The following is a 22,060-nucleotide window of genomic DNA, read 5'->3' as shown; positions in this document are numbered from 1 at the left end:
CACATACAAACACATTCTTCCTACTTTCCCCTGGATTATTTTGAAGTAGACCCTAGACATATTATTTTATTCATGAATATATTAGTATGTATTTCCAAGAATAATGTATTCCTTTTTTTAACTAGCTGATAATACTATTGTTACATATCAAATATTAATAGTAATTATAATATCACATTATCCTTCACTATTCAAATTTGTAAAGGTATTCTTAAAAGCTGGTTTGTTTGAAAAGGATCTAAACAAGGCCCTTATATTTGGTTGATATGTCTCTTAAGTCTTTCCCTTTTATTTTCTAACAGCTTTATTGAGATAGAATGCCTTGCAGTTTACCATTTTTTGGGGGGTGTTAATCCTCACTCCAAGGATATATTTTCTATCGATTATTTTAGAGAGAGTGGAAGGGTTGGACAGAGGGGGGAGAGAGAAAGAGAGAGAGAAACATCGATGTGAGAGAGACACATTGATTGATTGTCTCCCGCATGTGTCCTGACCAGGGCCAGGGATAGAACCTGCAACCAGGTACATACCCTTGACCGGGAATTGAACCTACAACCCTCTGGTGTGTGAGCCACTGCTGTAACCATTGAGCAACACTGGCCAGGGTAATATAATTTACCATATATATAAATATGTATTTTTTATGTTTTTATTGTTTTACAGAGGAAGGGAGAGGGAGAGAAATAGAAACATCAATGATAAGAGAGAATCATTGATTGGCTGCCTCCTACACACTCCCAATTGGGGATCGAGCCTGCAACCAGGGCATGTGTCCTGACCAGCAATCGAACTGTGACTTCCTGGTTCATAGGTTGATGCTCAACCACTGACCCACACTGGCCAGGCCAATTTACCATTTAAAGCACATAATCCAGTGGTGGTTAGAATATTCCCAGAATTATGCAACCATCATCACAATCAATTTTTGAAAAATTTCATCATCTCAGAAAGGAACTCAATATTATTTTGATATCACTCTCCAATTTCCCTATTAACCCCAGCCCTAAGCAACCACTAATATGCTGACTCTCTCTATAAATTTGATTATTCTTGATATTTCATATACATTGACTCTGTTAAAAATTAAATTTATTGGGGTTACAGGGGTTAATAACATTAAGCTTCAGGTATATAATTTTTTTTTTATTTTTTAAAATTTCTTATTGATTAAGGTATTACATATGTGTCCTTATTCTCCCATTATCCCCCACCTTCCATTCATGCCCCCACCCACCTGTTGTCTGTGTCCATTGATTAGGCTTATATGCATGCATATAAGTCCTTTGGTCGATCTCTCCTCCTTACCCCCACCCTCCCCTACCTTCCTTGAGGTTTGACGTTCTGATTGATGTTTCTCTGTCTCTGGATCTATTTTTGTTCATCAGTTTATGTTGTTCATTCTATTCCACAAATGAGTGAGATCATGTGATATTTATCTTTCTCTCCCTGGCTTATTTCACTTAGCATAATGCTCTCCATCTCCATCCATGTTGTTGCAAATGGTAAGAAAGCCTTTTTTTTAAAAAAATTTATTTTTTATTGATTTCAGAGAGGAAGGGAGAGGGGGAGAGAGATGGAAACATCAATGATGAGAGATAATCATCGATTGGCTGCCTCCTGCATGCCCCCCACTGGGGAGGATCGAGCCCACAAACCAGGCATGTGCCCTTGGCTGGAATCGAACCCGGGACCCTCCAGTCCGCAGACTGACGCTCTAACCACTGAGCCAAAGTGGCGAGGGCGAAAGCCTTTTTTTTTTTTTTTTTTTTTTTTACCACAGCGTAGTATTCCATTGTGAAGATGTATCACAGTTTTCTAATCCACTCATCTGCTGATGGGCACTTAGGCTGTTTCCAAATCTTAGCTATGGTGAATTGTGCTGCTATGAACATAGGGGTGCATATATCCTTTCTGATTCGTGTTTCTAGTTTCTTGGGATATATTCCTAGAAGTGGGATCACTGGATCAAATAGGAGTTCCATTTTTAGTTTTTTGAGGAAACTTCATACTGTTCTCCACAGTGGCTGCACCAGTCTGCATTCCCACCAGCAGTGCACGAGGCTTCCTTTTTCTCTGCATCCTCGCCAGCACTTGTCATTTGTTGATTTGTTGATAATAGCCATTCTGACAGGTGTGAGATGGTACCGCATTGTTGTTTTGATTTGCATCTCTTGGCTGATTAGTGACTTTGAGCAACTTTTCATATGTCTCTTGGCCTTCCTTCTGTCTTCTTTAGAAATGCGTCTATTTAGATCAGTTGCCCATTTTTTGATTGGGTTGTTTATCTTCCTTTTGTTAAGCTGCATGAGTTCCCTGTTAATGTTGAAGATTAAACCTTTATCGTTGATATCATTGGCAAATATGTTCTCCCATGCAGTGGGCTTTCTTGTTGTTTTATTGATGGTCTCCTTTGCTGTGCAAAAGCTTTTTATTTTGATGTAGTCCCATTGTTTATTTTCTCTTTAGTTTCCACTGCCCTAGGAGCAGTATCAGTGAAGAAATTGTTTCAGCATATGTCAGAGATTTCTCTGGCAGTTGATTCCTCTAGTATTTTTATGGTTTCTCATTGTATGTTTAAGTCCTGTATCCATTTTGAGTTTATTTTTGTGTATGGTGTAAGTTGGTGGTCTAGTTTCATTTTTTTGCATGTATCTGCCCAATTTTCCCAACACCATTTATTGAAGAGACTGTCTTGACTCCATTGTATGTTCATGCCTCCTTTGTCAAATATTAATTGTGCATAGTGATTTTGGTCGATTTCTGGGTTCTCTATTCTATTCCATTGATCTATATGTCTGTTCTTGTGCCAGTACCAGGCTGTTTTGAGAACAGTGGCTTTGTAATACAGCTTGAAATCTGGTATTGAGATCCCACCTACTTTGTTCTTCTTTCTCAGGATTGCTGTGGCTATTCGGTGTCTTTTTTTATTCCAGATGAATTTTTGGAGAGTTCTTTCTAGGTCTGTGAAATATGCCGTTGGTATATTTTAATGGGGAGTGCATTGAATCTATAGATTGCTTTGGGTAGTATGGACATTTTAATGATGTTGATTCTACCAATCGATAAACATGGTATGTTCTTCCATCTGTTTACGTCTTCCTCTATCTCTTTTTGCAGTGTCCTGTAGTTTTCTGCGTATAGGTCTTTTACCTCAGTTTGTTCCTGGGTATCTTAATTTTTTTGGTGTGTTGGTAAATGGGATTGCTTTTTTAGTCTCTCTTTCTGTAAGTTCATTATTGGTGTATAGAAATGCCATAGATTTCTTGGCCTAATTTTGTATCCTGCTACATTGCCAAATTCATTTATTAAGTCTATTAGTTTTTTAATGGAGTCTTTAGTGTTTTTTTATGTACAATATCATGTCATCTGAGAACAAGGACAGTTTTACTTCTTCTTTTCCAATTTGGATGCCTGTTATTTCTTCTTCTTGTCTAATTGCAATGGCTAATACTTCCAGTACTATGTTAAAAGTAGTGGTTAGAGTGGGCATCCCTGTCTTGTTTCTGTTCTTAGGGGAAATGGTTGTAGTTTTTGCCCATTGAGTATGATATTAGCTGTGGATTTATCATATATAGCTTTTATTATGTTGAGGTATGATCCTTCTATTCCCACCTTGTTGGAGAGTTTTTATCAAGAAAGGGTGTTGGATTTTGTCAAATGCTTTTTCTACATCAATTGATATGACTATGTGATTTTTATCTCTCAATTTGTTTATGTGATGTATCACGTTTATTGATTTGCAGATATTGTACCATCCTTGCATTCCTCGAATAAATCCTACTTGGTCACGGTGTATGATCTTTCTGAGGTAGTGCTGGATTTGATTTGCTAGAATTTTGTTGAGGATTTTGGCATCTATGTTCATGAGGGATATTGGCCTGTAATTCTCCTTCATTGTGTTGTCTTTATCTGGTTTTGGTATTAGGGTGATGCTGGCTTCTTAGAAGGAGCTTGGAAGTGTTCCTTCCTCTTGAATTTTTTGGAATAGTCTGAGGAGGATAGGTTTTAGTTTTTCCTTGAATGTTTGGTAAAACTCTCCTGTGAAGCCATCTGGCCCTGGGCTTTTGTTTGCTGGAAGCTTTTTGATGACTGCTTCAATTTCTTCCATAGTTATTGGCCTATTGAGATGTTTATATTCTTCCTGATTGAGTTTTGGAAGGTTGTATTTTTCTAGGGACATGTCCATTTCCTCCAGGTTGTCCAGTTTGTTGGAATAGAGTTGTTCATAGTATTTTTTAACAATCCTTTGTATTTCGGCGGGATCTGTTGTTATTTCACTTCTTTCATTTCTGATTTTGTTCATTTGGGTCCTCTCTTTTTGCTTCTTGGTGATCCTGGCTAGTAGTTCATCAATCTTGTTTATCCTTTCAAAGAACCAGCTCTTGGTTTTGTTGATTTTTTTTGTATTGTTTTTTTTTTGTCTCAATGTCCTTTATCTTTGCTCTGATCTTTATTATTTCCTTCCTTCTGCTTACACTGGGCTTTTCTTGTTGCTCTTTTTCTAACTCGTTGACTTGTAGGGTTAGGTAATTTATTACCATTGTTTCTTGTTTTTTGCAGTAGGCTTGTAGAGCTATGAACTTCCCTCTCAAGACTCCTTTCGCTGTGTACCATACATTTTGGATTATTGTGTTTTCATTGTCATTTGTTGCCATGATGTTTTTTATTTCTTCCTTGATCTCTCTGGTAACCAAGTCAGTGTTTAATAACATGTTGTTTAGTCTCCATGTGTTTGATTTCTTTAGATTGTTTTTATTGTAATTGATTTCCAGTTTTATGCCACTGTGATCTGAGAAGATGCTTGATATGATTTCTATCTTCTTGAATTTGAAGAGACATTGCCTATGTCCCAACATATGGTCTATCTTTGAAAATGACCCATGTGCACTTGAGAAGAATGTATATTCTGTGGCTTTGGGGTGAAATGTTCTGAAGATGTCAATTAATTCCATCTGGTCTAGTGAGTCATTTAGGATTGATGTTTCTTTGCTGATGTTTTGTTTAGAGGATTTGTCCAATGGTGATAGTGGGGTATTAAAGTCTCCTACTATGATTGTATTGCTGTCAATCTCTCCTTTGATATCCTCCAGGAGTTTTTTTATGTATTTGGGTGCTCCTGTATTGGGTGCGTATATGTTTACCAGAGTTATTTCTTCTTGTTGGATTGCTCCCTTTAGTATTATGAAGTGGCCCTCCTTATCTCTTGTTATGTCCTTCACTTTGAGATCTAATTTGTCAGATATAAGTATTGCTACCCCAGCTTTTTTTTCATTTCCATTCGACTGAAAAACCTTTTTCCATCCCTTCACCCTCAGTCTGTGTGCGTCTTTTTTTCTAAGGTGAGTTTCTTATAGACAGCAGATATATGGGTCGTGTTTTCTTATCCAATCCGTTACCGTATATCTTTTGATTGGGGCATTTAATCCATTTACATTTAAAGTTATTATTGATAGGTACTTATTTGTCACCATTTTTATTCTTTACCCCTGTGTTCCTTCTTCGCTTCCTATTTCTTTTTTTTTTTTTTTTTTTTTACAGCAGACCCTTTAGCATTTCTTGCATTGCTAGTTTGGTGGTAATGAATTCTCTTAGTCCTTTTTTGTCTGTGAAGCTCCTGATTTCACCTTCAATTTTGATTGATAGCCTTTCAGGGTACAGTATTCTTGGATTTATACCCTTTCTTTGCATGACTTTGTATATTTCATTCCATTCCCTTCTGGCCTGATGAGTTTCTGTTGAGAAATCAGTCGCTAGTCTGATGCGGGATCCTTTGTATGTAACTTTCTTTCTCTCTCTAGCCACTTTTAAGATTCTTACGTTGTCGTTGGTGTTTGCCAATTTAATTATAATGTGCCTTGGCGTCGGTCCTTTGGATTTCATTTTGCTTGGGAGTCTGTGAGCTTCTTGGATTTGTGTGGGCTTTTTCTTCCCTATATGAGGGAAGTTTTCTGTCACTATTTCTTCAAACCGGTTTTCTATTCCTTGCTCAGTTTCCTCTCCTTCTGGCACCCCTATTATGTGGATGTTGTTTTGTTTCGTGTTGTTCCAAAGTTCCCTTAGGCTCTCCTCCTGCTTTTTAATATTTTTTCTAGAAGCTGCTCTACTTGGGTATTTTTTCCTACCTTGTCTTCTCAATCACTGATGCGGTCCTCTGCTTCTTCTAGTCTACTCTTGATGCTTTCTATTGAGTTCTTTACAGCAGCGATGTCATTTTTTATTTCTTCTTGGTTCTTCTTCATTTCCTCTTGGTTCTTACTCATATTGTTGAATTTGTCTTCCATTTTTTTCAGCCACCTTATGACCATTTCTCTGAATTCTTTCTCTGACAGGTTGCTTGCCTCCATTTTGTTTACTTCCTTTTCTGGTGATGCCTGCTTTTGTTTCATATGTGGACTGTTTCTTTGTCTCCTCATGGTCCCTCTTCTTCGGGTGTCCGGTTATGTAGTTCTCTCTCTCCTGCATTGATTTAAAGGTACAAAATACAACACAATCAGGTATAATACACAAGGCACTGAACAGAAATGTTTTCACGGTATTAATAACGCCAAATAAAGGTGACCACCAGAGAAAGGCAAATTAGAGGATAGGAGAGAAAGAAGGAGTGCCAAAGAAAGAAAGGAGTGCCAAAATGATATTTGGAAAAGGAAAAAAAAAGTAAGATAGAAAAGAAAGAGAATAAGAAAGAAAAGGGGAACAAACTATATATATGGGGAGAAAACTCCAATAGAACAGCCACTAATCCCAGCAAATGCCAGCAACAAGTACCTGGAGATGAATACAAACTACAAACAACAATTAATATCAAGCGAGGCGAGGAAAAACAGATGGAAAAAACAAACAAAAACAAAGCAAACAAAAAAACAAAACACAAAAAAGGAAATGCAAGAAAATCTCACAAACAAGCATAGAAATCGATAGAATCAACATTCAAGCAAACAACAACAAAAGGACAGAGAGAAAAACAATTTTTTGGATAGTGAAGACAGAGAAGAGAGAGGTGTGTATGAACTTGGAGCAGGGGATTGGAAATTAGATATATAAGTAGGGTGAAATTTTAACAGGGGGTAAAAAGAAAGAATAGCGAAAATCTAAAGCAGGAAAAGGGTAAGAGAAACAGGACAACAATAGGGCAAAAGTTAGGCAGAGAGTGATGGCATAAAGGTAGAGTTGAGATAGAGTAAAACGATGCTAAAGGAAAGATGAAAATAGAATGTAGTACACTAATCTCAAAGTCAAAGAGAAAATAAAATGACACTTTTAAAAAAAAGGTAAAATAGTAGTAGTAATAATATTGATTGAAAATAAAAATGTAATAATTAAAAAGGTAAAATCAAGTGAGGAAAAAAGAAAAAGAATTATTTTCTTAAGTAAAAGATGAAAAAGAAAAAAAGAAATAAAATAAAAAATAATAAAAATAAAAATAAAATGTGCAGTAGTGAATGTCATTCACTTCCTCTGTTGTTCTGTTTTGCACACCTATTTCCCAGTCAAGACAGTATTGCACTTCCCTGCTTTCCACTGCTCCTCAGTGTTGTAAGCAAGTCCTGATTTTTAAGCAGACAGTGTGCCTTACTCTCTTGTATTCCTTTATTTGTAATTACAGAAGAGTCAATTTGTGATTCAGCCTCTGGGTGGCAGTGTTTCTGGATTGACCTCTGGGTCTATAGGTCCTCTCTAGCCTGTGCTTAGATCCTGCTTTCCCTGTGGCACTCAATACCGGTTTGTGGGAGTGGGCTGCCCCAGAGCTGGTTCTCTGACGGTCACTCCCCGCTCTGATCCCCAGGTTCCAGAAAAACAACTTTCCCCTGCAGTCTCCTAGGGTGTCCCCAAGTGGGTGATCCTATGTATTGGGCTCAGTAATCAGAAGCAAGGATTCAAAGATGAGAAAGCGCAAGTGTGCCAACTCCGGGTCAGTGCGCAAGCCTGCGCAATCCCCTTTTCTCCCTTGTGTCCAAGCAGCTGGCACCCTCCCAAAATTTTTAGGCTGTTCTTCTGTGTCAGATCAAAATGGGTTGCTTTTTAGAGATCCCCTCTGTTAGCAGCTCTGAGGACCCCCTTCCACATTCTTGGATCACGCCAGCCCCAACAGCCACGGATTTTTCTAGGTGCAGACTTCCCCCGGTCCTCCAGCTCCTGCAGTGCGCGCGTTTCTCTGTCCTGCCGGGACAAGAGACCTCACCTTATTCCAGGCGAAATCTGATCTTTCTGTGGTGGAGTGTAGAGCTCCTCTGAATCCGTGTGTTTGTGCCAATTGTGGACTGGTGCTCTGGGGTTTGCAGCTGTTCGGTGGGTGCCACAGTTGTAGATTTTCAGGCTTCCGATAACATCCACTTTCCCCTTCAAGATGGCGCGGTCTCCGCATATGAGCCGGTGGCTCCGGGAGGGAACCCAGCAGCAGTGAGGGCTGCTCGGTCTGGAGACCCCCATCCAGCAGTCCCCTACCTTCTCCTGGAGTATAGCTGCCCCTTAACTCTCCCAATAGACACTCCCCGTGCGACCCTCAGCTGTTCTTTGTATCTGCTCCCGGACAAGGCTCGGGACACATCTGTCTATTCCACCGCCAGTTTTCTACTCTGTATATAATTTTATAATACATTATTATTATATTCCATTGTGTCCTCACTAAAAGTCTAGTCTCCTTTCATTATCATCTATACTAATAAAAAGATAATATGCTAATTAGACCAGGAGACCTTCCGGACGTCCTTCCGGACAAAGCCATGCTGGCGGGGTTGAGGCAGAGGCAGTTAGGGGCGATCAGGCCAGGAAGAGAGGGCAGTTGGGGTTGATCAGGCTGGCAGGGGGGGGCAGTTGGGTGCAATCAGGCTTGTGGGGGGGCAGTTGGGGTGAGCAGGTTTGCAGTGGGTGGTAGTTGGGGGTGAGCAGGCTGCAGGGGGGGCAGTTGGGGGCTATCAGGCCGGCATGGGGGGGCAGTTGTAGTCGAGAAGGCCGGCGGGGCGGGGCAGTTGGGGTGAGCAGATCGGCATGTAGAGTGGTTAGGGGCGTTCAGGCAGGCACGCAGGTGAGTAGTTAGGAGCCAGTGGTCCCGGATTGTGAGAGGGATGTCTGACCCTTGTGGGATCAGGCCTAAACCAGCAGTCGGACATCCCCTGAGGGGTCCCAGATTGGAGAGGGTGCAGGCCGGGCTGAGGGACACCCTCCGCCGTGCCTGAATTTCGTGCACTGTGCCACTAGTGTGTGTGTGTGTGTGTATTGTTTTTTAGAATTTTATGTATTGATTTTTTAGAGAGAGGAAGGGTAAGAGAGAAATATCAATTTGTTGTTTCTATTATTCATCGACTCATTGGTGGTTTCTTTTATTTTTTTAATTGAGTTGTTTGAGAGAGAGGGGAAGGGAAAGAGAGAGAGAGACATTGATTTGTTCAACTTATTTGTGCATTCATTGGTTGATTCTTGTATGTGTCCTGACCAGGGATCCAACCCCCAACCTTGGTATATGGGACGACACCCTAAACAAGTGAGGTACCCAGCTAGGGCCCCATTATATAATTGATGCTCCTTAACCTCTTTATTCTCCCTACATCCTTCTTTTTCTTTGGTAACCACCATACTGTCTATGAATTTGTTTTGTTAGTGTGTAACTTTCTGCTTTATATCCCACATATGAGTGGAATTATATGATTCTTGTTCTTTTCCATCTGACTTATTTTGCTTAACATGACACTCTTTTATACATGTTGTTGCAAACAGCAGCATTTTATCCTTTTGTATGACTGAGTAGTATTTAATTGTCCCAATAGTTGTTCAATAGCTTATTGTTTAATGTCCTCATATTTGTGGTTTTTCCAGGTTTTTTCTTGTAGCTAACTTGCAATTTCTTGTTGTTTTGGTTGAAGAATATGCTTGGTATTATTTCAGTCTTAAATGTTTTGAGACTAGTTTTGTGTTCCAAGTGCACTTGAGAAGAATGTATATTTTGTCATCTTGGGATGGAAAGCTCTATAAATATCGACTATGTCTATTTGGTCTAATGTGTCATTAAGCCCAATACTTTCTTACTGATTTTCTATGTCAATTATTCATTGCTGTCAGTGGGGTATTCAGGTCCCCTAATATAATAGTTTTGTTGTTGTTGTTTTAGTTCCTCCCTTTAGGTCTATTAGTAATGGCTTTATATATATTTTGGTGCTCACAAGTTGGGGGCATATATACTATTAAGTGCTATGTATTCTTGATGAATTGGCCCCTTTATGTCAATTTTTGTCTCTTGAAATCTGTTTTTTCCGATATAAGTATGGCTACACCAACTTTTCTGTAGATTCCATTTATTGCAGGGGTCCTCAAACTTTTTAAACAGGGGGCCAGTTCACTGTCCCTCAGACCGTTGGAGGGCCGGACTGTAGTTTGAAAAAAAAACTATGAACAAATTCCTATGTGCACTGCGGGCCCGGGACAAGTCGGCTGCTAAGCAGGACAGGCAGTGGCACCCGGCGGGCTGGATAAATGTCCTCGGCGGGCCACATGTGGCCCGTGGGCCGTAGTTTGAGGACCCCTGGTTTAGAGTATTGTCTTCCACTCCTTTACTTTGAGTCTATTTGTTTTTATAGCTGAGATGAGTCTCCTGAAGGCAACATGTAGGTGGGTGATATTTTGTAACCCATCCTTCTAATCTTTGCCTTTTTTTTTTTTAATATATTTTATTGATATTACACAGAGAGGAAGGGAGAGGGATAGAGAGCTAGAAACATCGATGAGAGAGAAACATCGATCAGCTGCCTCCTGCACGCCCCCCACTGGGGATGTGCCCGCAACCAAGGTACATGCCCTTGACCGGAATCGAACCTGGGACCCTTCAGTCCGCAGGCCGACGCTCCATCCACTGAGCCAAACCGGTTTCGGCTAATCTTTGCCTTTTGATTGGTTAGTTCAGTCCATTTATATTTAAGACTTACATCTATTTTACCTTTAGTTTTCAGGTTGATCTGTATTTCCAGTTTATTTTTTCTTTCTTTTCTCTCTGCTATTTTAGTTTGGTTGTTCCTCTGATTTTCCCTCTATTTTCTCCTTCTTTATGCTACATGCCTCAGTTCTGGATTTTTATTTTGTGGTGACCGTTAGATTTATGTAAAAGGAGATTCATGCACACAATAGTCTTGTTTCTTCTAATTGTGTCTTATCTTTATTCACCTGTGTAAGTTCATTACCTTTTCCACTTCCTTTTTGTTTTTGTTGTCACAAATTATACCTTTTTTATGTTCATTTCCAAATTGCAGAAGTTACAGTCTTTTAAAATATATTTTTTAATTTTTCAATTATAGTTGACATTCAATATTTTATAGTTACAGGTGGAGAGAGCATAGAGGGTTAGACATATATCTTATGAAGTGATCCCCCTGATAACTCTAGTTATTATATAATACTATTGACTATATTCTCTATTCTGTACTTTCCATCTTTATGAAATTTGTAACTGTCATTTTCTACTTAATCCCTTCCCCCTTTTTACCCAGCTTCCTAATCCCACTCCTATCTGGCAACCTTAGTTTGTTCTCTATGTCTATGAGATTGTTTCTGTTTTTTTTTTGTTGTTGTTTTATCTTCACCCAAGTATATTTTCCCATTCATTTTTAGAGAGAGTGGAAGGGAGGGGGAGAGGCAGAGAGAAACATCGATGTGAGAGAGACACATCGATTCGTTGCCTCCTGCACACGAGGCTGATGCTCTATCCACTGAGCCAGACCAGCTAGGGCTGTTTTTTAAAAATATATATTTTTATTGATTTCAGAGAGGAAGGGAGAGGAGAGAGATAGAAAGATCAATGATGAGAGAGAATCATTAATTGATTGTCTCCTGCATGCCCCCTACTAGGTATTGAACCCTCAACCCGAGCATGTGCCCTTACCAGGAATAGAACCGTGACTTTCTGGTTTATAGGTCTACTAGAGGCCCTGTGCACGAAATTCGTGCACTCGGTGGGGGGGGTGGGTGTCCCTCAGCCCAGCCTCCACCCTCTCCAATCTGGGACCCCTCAGGGGATGTCTGACTGCCTGTGGGATGGGGCCTAAACCGGAAGCCGGACATACCTCTCACAATCCGGGACTGCTGGCTCCCAACTGCTCTCCTGCCTGCCTGCCTGATTACCCCTAACTGCTTCTGTCTGCCAGCCTGATCACCCCCTAATCACTCCCCTGCCAGCCTGATCACCCCCTAACCACTCTCCTGCCAGCCCCATCGACGCCTAACTGCTCCCCTGCTGGCCCGATTGCCCCCAACTGCCCTCCCCTGTTGGCCCGGTTGCCCCCAACTGCCCTCCCCTGTTGGCCCGGTTGCCCCCAACTGCCCTCCCCTGCCGCCTGGTTGCCCACAACTGCCCTCCCCTACCGGCCTGGTTGCCAGCCTGGTTGCCCCTAACTGCCCTCCCCTGCGGGCCTGCTCCGCCCCCAACTGCCCTCCCTCCCCTGCAGGCCCGGTCGCCCCCAACTGTCCTCCCCTGCTGGCCCGGTCACCCCCAACTGCCCTCCCCTGCTGGCCCGGTCACCCCTAACTGCCCTCCCCTCCCAGCCTGGTCGCCCCCAACTGCCCTTCTCTGCTGGCCTGGTCGCCCCTAAATGCCCTCCCCTGCAGGCCTTGGTCCCCCCCCAATTGCCCTCCCTCCCCTGCAGGCCTGGTTGCCCCCAACTGCCCTCCCCTGCCAACCCAGTCACCCCTAACTGCCCTCCCCTCCCAGCCTGGTCGCCCCCAACTGCCCTTCTCTGCTGGCCTGGTCGCCCCTAACTGCCCTCCCCTGCTGGCCTGATCACCCATAATTGCCCGGCCATCTTGTGGTGACCATCTTGTGACCACCTGGGGTGGCCATCTTGTGTGAAGGGTGTGGCGGTCAATTTGCATATTACCTTTTTATTATATAGGATACTCAACCACTGACCCACACCAGCCAGGCAACATTTGTCATTTTAATTATGACTTGTCTTGTATCGTCCTCTTTGGGTTCACCTTGTTTGGGACTCTGTTTCCTGGACGTTTTTTTTTACCAGGTTAGGGAAGTTTTCAGTCATTATTTCTTCTTCAAATGGGTTCTCAATTCCTTGCTATCACTCTTCTTCTGGTACCCCTATGATGTCAATGTTGTTATGCTTGATGTTGTTCCAGACGTTTCTTAACCTGTCCTCATTTTTAAAAGTTCTTTTTTCTTTTTGCTGTTGTGATTTTTCCCCCCATTACCTTGTCATTCAGATCATTGAATTGATCATCTGCTTCATCTAATCTGGTGTTTATTACAGATAATGTATTCATTTCAGTTATATTCCTCACTTTTGACTGTTTTTTTTTTTAAGTTTATTGATTTTAGAGAGAGAAGTAGGGAGAGGGAGAGGGAGAGAGAGATAGAAACTTTGATGAGAGAGAAACATCAACATCAATTGGCTGCCTCTTGTACGCCCCTTGCTGGGGAGCAAGCCTGTAACCCAGGCATGTGCCCTGACTGGTAATTGTACTTGCAACCTCTTGTTGCATGGATTGACGTTCATCACTGAGCAACACCGGCTGGGCATTGACTAGTTCGTCTTAGAGTTTTTGTCTCTTTTTGTAAGTTCTTACTGAGATCATCTATTTTTCCCCCTAAGTTCATTGAGCATTTTTGTAACCAGTGTTTTGAACTATCTAGTAGATTGCTTGCCTCCATTTTATTTTGTTTTTCTAGAATTTTCTTCTGTTCTTTCATTTGGGACATATTTCTTTGTTTCCTCTTTTTACTTGCCTTCCTGTGTTTGTTTCTTTATATAGGGTAGATCTGCTACATCTTTCAGTCTTTTCAGGGTGGCATTATTACATAGTAGGTATCCTGTGGGGCCCAGTGTTAGAGACTCCTTTGAGGACTGTCCGTGACTACAGAGGATGAGCTCTTATGCAGGTGCAGATCTTACAGAGGGCGATTAGCTTTAGCAGGGCTCTGATGCCTGCTGATTCCACCTTTTGGGTGTGCCATTTGTTGAGCTAATTGGGTGGTGCTCTGGTGTGGTCTCAATCCAGCCAGTGGGTGTGTTGGCTCTGGGGCCTCTTGGGTGGGGCTCTGGTGGAGGAGCAATTGCGCCACTGCCTGTGCCTGGCTCCGGGCCACCTGATAGGAGCTACAAAGTGAGCTGCAGTTGGTAGCTGCCTGTGCTGGCCTTGGAGGCACCTGGGAAAGGTTATGCTGAAAACCTAGGCCAGCTGCCACTAGTGTTGGTCTTGGGACAACTTAGCAAGAGGTACAGGGCATGCTGAGGCCATCCTCTTTTTTTGAGGATTATGGACTTTTGAGAAATTTTTGGAAAGTCCACATGTAGCATGGGTTGAGGCTGACTCCTTGTGAAGAACAGCTATTAAAAGAGATTCAGGCTGTGTGTGAGTTGGGTGGAGTGGGGGTCTCAAGGAGTCAGCAGGATGGAGGGGTGGTGTTAGACAGTTTCATGGAGATTCAGATTTGGCATTGGACTGCACCGGCTATATAGGGGGAAGAGGGTTCAGCAAAGCAACAATGGTGCCTGGCTGCCCACTGGGTGGGAGGAGGGCTCAACAATGAAACAATGGCCCTTGCCAGCACTTCTCTCCTTCCAGGCCTCACCCAGAAGTCAGACAATTTAGTTCATCCCCATATGTCCCTAGAGATTTGAGCTCCTGTCCTTTCTCTGGAGCTTAGTGCAAGTGTTTGTGAGCAAGTGAGTGTGTGTGTAGAAATTTTTCGAGGAATGCCTGAATCTCCAGCAGTCCTCTTCCTTCTTCGGCCACAATCTATGTTGGTTTTTACAGCCAGATATGTGGGGATTCCTTCTTACCAGCTCTGGTGCTCTGGGCTTGTCTGCTTAGTGTGAGGCTGGGACAACTTGCTCCTTAGGGGGCAGTTCTACAGCCAAGATTTCCTTCCCAATTTTTATTTTATTTTTTTAATGAATGAGGCAGTTTATTAACCCAGCATTTGTTCTAATACTTTTTTTAAAAAATAAATCTTTATTCAGATTATTGCAATTGTTTCTCCTTTTTCACCCCATAGCTCCCCTCCACCCAGTTCCCACCCCACCTTCTGCCCTTACCTCCCCCCCACTGTCCTCATCCATAGGTGTATGATTTTTGTCCAGTCTCTTCCTGAACTCCCCATACCCCTTTCCCCCTGAGAATTATCAGTCCACTCCCTTTCTATGCCCCTGATTCTATTATATTCACCAGTTTATTCTGTTCCTCAGGTTTTTAATTCACTTGATTTTTAGGTTCATTTGTTGATAGATATGTATTTGTTGTTCATAATTTTTATCTTTACTTTTTTCTTCTTCCTCTTCGTTAAGAATACCTTTCAGCATTTCATATAATACTGATTTGGTGGTGATGAACTCCTTTAGCTTTTTCTTATCTGTGAAGCTCTTTATCTGCCCTTCAATTCTGAATGATAGCTTCGCTGGGTAGAGTAATCTTGGTTGTAGGTTCTTGCTATTCATCACTTTGAAAATTTCTTGCCACTCCCGTCTGGCCTGCATAGTTTCTGTTGAGAAATCAGCTGACAATCGTATGGGTGCTCCCTTGTAGGTAATTAACTGTTTTTCTCTTGCTGCTTTTAAGATTCTCTCTTTGTCTTTTGCTCTTGGCATTTTAATTATAATGTGTCTTGGTGTGGTCCTCTTTGGATTCCTTTTGTTTGGGATTCTGTGTGCTTCCTGGACTTGTAAGTCTATTTCTTTCACCAGGTGGGGGAAGTTTTCGGTCATTATTTCTTCAAATAGGTTTTCAGTATCTTGTTCTCTCTCTTCTTCTGGCACCCCCATAATTCTGATGTTGGTACACTTGAAGTTGTCCCAGAGGCTTCTTACACTATCTTCAACTTTTTTTTTGCTTTTTCGGTTGAGTGTTTTTTGCTTCTTTGTATTTCAATTCTTTGACTTGATTCTTGTGTTCCTCTAGTCTGTTGTTGGGTCTCTGTATAATATTTTTTATTTCAGTCAGTGTATGTTTAATTTCTAGTTGGTCCTTTTTCATATCTTCGAGAGTCTCGTTATATATCAGCCTTTTCTAGGATATTCTTGTAAAGCCTTATAACCGTGGTTTTGAATTCTATATCCAGTCGTTTGTTTTCCTCCATTTCTTTCATTAGTGATCTGTTTCTTTGTCGCCGCATTTTCACTGCTTCCCTGAGTTGGTAGGGTCGCTTTGTGTGCTAGGTTTCCTATATGGCCCAGTGGGTCGGCTTCCCCAGTTAACCTGAGGTGGATACTCTTGGTGCACCCCTTTGTGGACTGTGTGTACAGCCTTGTTGTAGTTAAGTCTTGATTGTTGTTGGTATCACTGGGAGGAATTGACTCCAGGCCAGTTGGCTGTGAGAATCAGCTGTGTCTATGCTGGGAGAAGTTTGGTGCTGGAGACAGCCTTATAGGATTAGACTTGTCAAATTGCAATAGCCTCTGTGCTCAGCTTGGATGGGGTGGAGTCTCAGGGCGGAGCAGACAGTCTTGGCTTCCCGTCAGCCTTGCCCTTGCGCGCACGCCTCCCGACCTCTGCCTTCCCCGGCTCCCGAGTCTCCGCCTGAGAGTCCAGATTCCCCCCCGTAAGAGCGTGGGTCCCCAGGGGCTCGCCTGGAACTGGGGTTCAGTGCAGTCAGAACTGGGGCTCAGTGCATTCAGGAGCTTCCAACTCCCTTCTGCTAGGGAAAGCCTGTGGCAACCTCCGCAGCCTTTGTGCGCACTGGCTCGCGCGCCTCCAAACCTCTGTCCGCTGGGGCTCCCCCCAAGTCTCCCCCCAGGTCTCTGCGTCTCCGGGTGCCTTTCTCTCTACCTGACAGTCCAGACTCCCCCTGTATGAGCCTGAGTCCACGGGGTTTCGCCCGTAACTGGGGTTAAGTGCAGTCGGAACTGGGGTTCAGTGCAGTTGGGGGCTTCTTTCCCCCTCCTGCCAGAGAAAGTCAGCCAGGCTCTCAGCCGCCCTTCCTCTCTGCACGCACAAAGACCCTTTGCCGTACCTCCAATTCTCTGTGAGCTTTTCTCTTTCCTTCTAGTTGTAGAATTTTCACTCTTCCAGCTTTCCTGTGGTTCTGGATGGTGTCTGTTCTGTCTTTTAGTTGTAGTTTTGAAATTGTTGTGTGAGGCAGCAGTTTAGGTGCTTACCTATGCTGCCATCTTGGTTTCTCTGTTCTAATACTTCTTGTTGGCAGCTGCCACCTGCCCTGCGATTCTGTCCAGATCTCTGTGTCCCTGAGGTGTCAATTTGCAGCCCCCGTCCTGATCCTTTTTCACCATTTTCAGCCCCTCCAGGGCTTGGAGGATCCTGCGGGGCACACAGAGCCTCTGCTAAAGTGGCTGGGCATGACACCATTTCTCTGTCATCCTCCATAGATCTTGGTCATGGAGCCAACCCAGCTCCTTCCCGAAGGTACAGGTGCTGTGCTGTGGAAGCAGCCCGTGTATAGAACCAATTCTCATTGTAGGGAGCAAGCTCTTTATGCTTGGCCAGCTTGACAGTGTCCACCCATTCAGGGACTTTCAGCTTCCTGGACTTTTTTTTTTTTTTTAATTTATTGATTTTTTTACAGAGAGGAAGGGAGATGGATAGAGAGTTAGAAACATCCATGAGAGAGAAACATTGATCAGCTGCCTCCTGCACACTCCCCACTGGGTATGTGTCCGCAACAAAGGTACATGCCCTTGACCGGAATCGAACCTGCGACCCTTGAGTCCGCAGGCCCACGCTCTATCCACTGAGCCAAACCGGTTAGGGCAACTTTCTGGATTTTTTTGAGGAAGGCTTCCAGAGCTCTAACTAACTCCTGCTGGTTCACGTCTTTTACAGTAAATTTGGGCATCGTGTGGCCTCCGTGCTGCCAGCCAGGGGAAAAGCCTTCCCAGTACTTGACTGCCACACATGAGTATGGAACCAGTCCATTTCGTGTGTTCTCCCCTCTCACCAGTATTGATGTGGGTTCTTCTTTATATCCTTAGTTATAGTACTTCTTTTTATCCATTTTTCAGATGCTTCTCAGGGATGGTTGTTTATTATAATTTCATTGTTTTTCGATGTGGTCATGGAAGGAGGCAAGTATAACATTTACCTACCCCACCAATTAAAATTTTTTTTAAAAAATATGTTTTTATTGATTTCAGGAGAGGAAGGGGGGGATAGAAACAGCAATGATGAGAGAGAATCATTGATTGGCTGCCTCCTGCACACCCCCTACTGGGGATCAAACCTACAACCTGGGCATATGCTGTAAGGGGGAATCAAGCCCACCAGTTCTTTTTAAATACTTTCCTCCCTTAACCTGTATGTTATAATTAAGAATTTCATATCCTTTTCTGAAATAGAGTTGCAAATTTCTGCTTCTGTCTGTTTGTTTATCTTACAGTTTTGTGTTCTTTTTTCTTTTTGATTTAGGTAGAAGTGCTCCTTTCAACATTTCTTGTAATGCAGGTCTTGTGCGGATAAATTTCCTCAGCTTCTGTATGTCTGGAAAAGACTTTATTTTTCCTTAACAGCTAAAGGATAAATTTTCTGGATATATTATCCTTGGCTGATGATTTATCTCTTTCAATAATTTGAATATTTGATTCCCCTCTTTAATTGCTTTTAGGGTTTCTGCTGAAAAATCTGATGATAATCTAATGGGGTTGTCTTTGTTTAAAATATGTTTTTATTGATTTTTAGAGGGGGGGGAGGGAGAGGGAAAAAGAGAGCGAAACATAAATGACCAAGGACATCATCAATTGGCTGCCTTATGCACCCCCCCTCCCACTGGGGATCAAGCCCAAAACGTGTCCATGTGCCCTGATCAGGATTTGAACCAGGGACCTCTTGGTTCCTGAACTGATGCTCAACCATTGAGCCACACTGGCTGGGCAAATAGTTTTTTCTTTATAGGTTACTATCTTCTTTATCCTGGCTGCCTTGAAGATTCTTTCTTTATCATTAATTTTTGACATCTTTAATATCTTGTGCTTTGGAGAAGGCTTTTTTTGATTGAGATAATTAGGTATTCCGTTAGTTTCTCAGATTTGAAGTTCCAGCTTTTTTCAGTTTGGGAATTTCTCATCGATTATTTGGTTGAATTGGCTCTCTGTTTCATTCTCCTTCTCATACGCTTTATTGTTATATTGCTCTTTCTAATGGAGTCAGAAGTTCTCAGGAAGTTATTTCATTTTCTTAAACCTATCAGTTCTCTCCTTTCACCTGAGTAATTTCTAGATTTCTATTTTTAAGATTACTAAATCTGTCTTCCATCTGTCCTGCTCTGTTTCCCAAGCTCTCTTAATTCTTCATCTCACTTATTGAGTTTTTTAGCTCCAGAATTTCTGTTTGGTTCTTTTTTATAGTTTCAGTCTCCTTTGCAACATACTTGTTCTGCTTGTTGATTTTATTCTGGAGCTCATTGAACTGTCTGAGTTTATTTTATCTCACTGAATTTTTTCAAAACTTGAATTCTCTCTTATTTAAATCACAGTCTTTAATGTGTTTCAGGAGAATTTTTGTTTTCTTTCTGAGCTACGTTATTACCTTGGTTACTTAATAGATTGCTTACCTGTCTGGGCATTTCATGTATTGAACTCTTCCCTTTTTTTTCTAACACTATATGCAGTTTCTTATATATTTTCCCAGAGATACTATAGGATTATAAAAACATATGTGTGTATATATTTTTGTTTGTTTGTTTAGAAATGAAGGTACTATTATTTTACACACTCTCTTGGTGATTGGGCAGTAAACAGTCTAATTTGTTTAACCAGTCCCAAGACTTTTGCTTTTTATAAATAACTAGAGGCCTGGTGCACGGAATTCAGCCCAACCTGTACCCTCAGCTCAGCCTGCACCCTCTCCAATCTGGGACCCCTCGGGGGATGTTCACTTGCCGATCTAGACTGGCAGTCGGACATCCCTCTCACAATCCTGGACCACTGCCTCCTAATCGCTCACCTGCCTGCCGGCCTGGTTGCCCCTAACTGCTCCCCCCTGCCGGCCTGATTGCCCCTCACTGTCTCTACATTCTGGCCTGATTGCCCCTAACTTCCCCCCGCCATCGGCCTGGTTGCCCCCAACTGCCTCCCCCTCTGGCCTAGTCACCCCTCACTGCCCCTCCTTCCAGCCTAATCACCCCCAACTGCCCCCTCTGCCGGCCTGGTTGCCCCCAACTGCCCTCCCTCCCCCGCTGGCCTGGTTGCCCCTCACTAACTTCCCTGCCAGCCTGGTCGCCCCACGCAGCCTGCTTGTTCAGTCGTTTGGTCGTCTCTCACTAACCCCCCTGCCGGCCTGGTCACCCCACGCAGCCTGCTTGTTCATTCGTTTGGTCGTCCCTCACTAACCCCCCTGCTGGCCTGGTCACCCCATGGAGCCTGCTTGTTCAGTCGTTTGGTCATCCCTTGGACTGGCCCTGGGCGGCTGGGCAGCTGCCATCTGAGGCTTGCCTGCGCCTCGGGCTGGCCCTGGGTGGCTGGGGGGCTGAGGGGACTGGGGGACTCCGGAGGCAGGCGTGAGGAGTAGCCGGACCCGCCTGGGGTCGGGACTGGGTGCCACCATCTTGTGGTGTGGGTGCTGCCATCTTTGAGGGCGTGATAGTCAATTAGCGTATTCTTTCCTTATTGGCTGTGGGTGCTGCCATCTTTGTGAGGGCATGATGATCCATTACTTCTTTATTAGATAAGATGCTTCAATGATTTTTCTGTCCATATGTTGCCACACACACACACACACACACACACACACACACACACACACACACAGAGGCCCTCTTATTTTCACATAATTACTTTCAACACCCTGAGTCAGTAATTTTCAACCTTTTTAATCTCATGCCCACATAAATTAATTACTAAAATTCTGTGGCACACCAACAATGTATTTTTTTGCTGATCTGACAAAAAAAATAGGTATAATTTTGATTCATTCACACCAGATGAATATTGTTGTGTTGGCTATTGTCATTTTTTCATTTGACAATCTAAGGGAAAAGAGGTCAGTGTCCCTGACTAAATAGTCAGATATTTCATGTTTTAAAAATTCTGCTTTATGCCAGTGTGCACACGGTTGAAAATCCCTGCTATAAGGCATAAAACCTATATGCATTATTCACAAAAATTCTAGTAGGGGTCAATGATTTATTTCCCTTATTGTAATAAGAATGAAATTTCATAATGATGCATCTGAGTATGATTTTCTAGTACTTGAACTAATAAAATGAATTATAAGTATTTAACTTTGTGTTTTCATTCTCTTATCTTTACATTGAAGATTTTGGTGCCGCTGGTTTTGCTACAACAAATGCTTTTGGAGTTGACAAGGCGTGGTCAAGAACCTTTGAGTACATTGCTGCAGTTTGGTGTGACATATCTGGAAGACTATGCAGCAGAGTACATCATCCAGCAAGGTGGCTGGGTATGAGCTCTACTTTTTTTTTTAAATCATTATTATTGAAAGTATTACATATGTCCCCTTTTTCCCTCATTCACCCCTTCTAGCATGTCCCCGCCTCCCGCCCCAGACCTTCACCACCCTATTGTCTGTGTACATGAGTTATGCATATATGCATATAAGTTCTTTGGTTGATTACTTCCCACCTACCCACCCTCCCCTGCCTTCCCTCTGAGATTCCACAGTCTGTTCCCTGCTTTCATGTCTCTGGATCCACTCAGTTCATCAGTTTATTTTGTTGATTAGACTCCACATATGAGTGAGTTATGTGATACTTGTCTTTCTCTGACTGGCTTATTTCACTAAACACAATACTCTCCAGGTACCTCCATGCTGTCTCAAAGGGTAAGAGATCCTTCTTTTTTTAATTTATTTTATTTAAAATATATATATTTTTTTTACAGAGAGGAAGGGAGAGGGATAGAGAGTTAGAAACATAGATAAGGGAGAAACATCAATCAGCTCCCTCCTGCACACCTCCCACTGGGTATGTGCCCGCAACCAAGGCACATGCCCTTGACCAGAATCGAACCTGGGACCTTTCAGTCCGTAGGCCGACGCTCTATCCACTGAGCCAAACCGGTTAGGGCGAGATCCTTCTTTTTTATTGATGCATAGTATTCCGTGGTATAAAGGTACCACAGCTTTTTTATCCACTCATCTACTGATGGGCGCATGGGCTGTTTCC

General features: G+C 42.7%; 1 protein-coding gene and 1 pseudogene across 17 annotated transcripts in view; one reads left to right on the top strand and one right to left on the bottom strand.

Moving 5' to 3' along the window:
- BCL2L13 (BCL2 like 13) overlaps positions 1-22,060 on the top strand; it is a 304,446-nt gene that overhangs the window by 95,799 nt on the left and 186,587 nt on the right. For 15 of the 16 annotated variants that reach the window (XR_013960067.1, XM_080658711.1, XM_080658719.1 and 12 more), the window contains one exon: positions 21,193-21,336. Coding sequence is in view for 14 of the 16 variants with exons in the window: in XM_080658711.1 (XP_080514837.1) it covers positions 21,193-21,336 (144 nt within the window). In the remaining 2 variants the exon portion in view is untranslated. Of the gene's footprint in view, positions 1-21,192; positions 21,337-22,060 lie in introns of those variants that run through there. The other variant, XR_013960068.1, reaches the window with a different exon arrangement.
- Positions 17,035-17,779, bottom strand: LOC308243299 (annotated as a pseudogene). Its single transcript has 2 exons — positions 17,699-17,779; positions 17,035-17,472 (listed from the first exon to the last, which is right to left on the bottom strand). The product of its transcript is annotated as an uncharacterized misc_RNA (transcript).

The sequence above is a fragment of the Plecotus auritus genome, assembly GCF_963455305.1.
Source record: "Plecotus auritus genome assembly, chromosome: 3".
NCBI lineage: Eukaryota > Metazoa > Chordata > Mammalia > Chiroptera > Vespertilionidae > Plecotus > Plecotus auritus.
The sequence above is the reverse complement of the archived record's forward strand: the minus strand, read 5'-3'. Positions and strand labels throughout refer to the sequence as shown.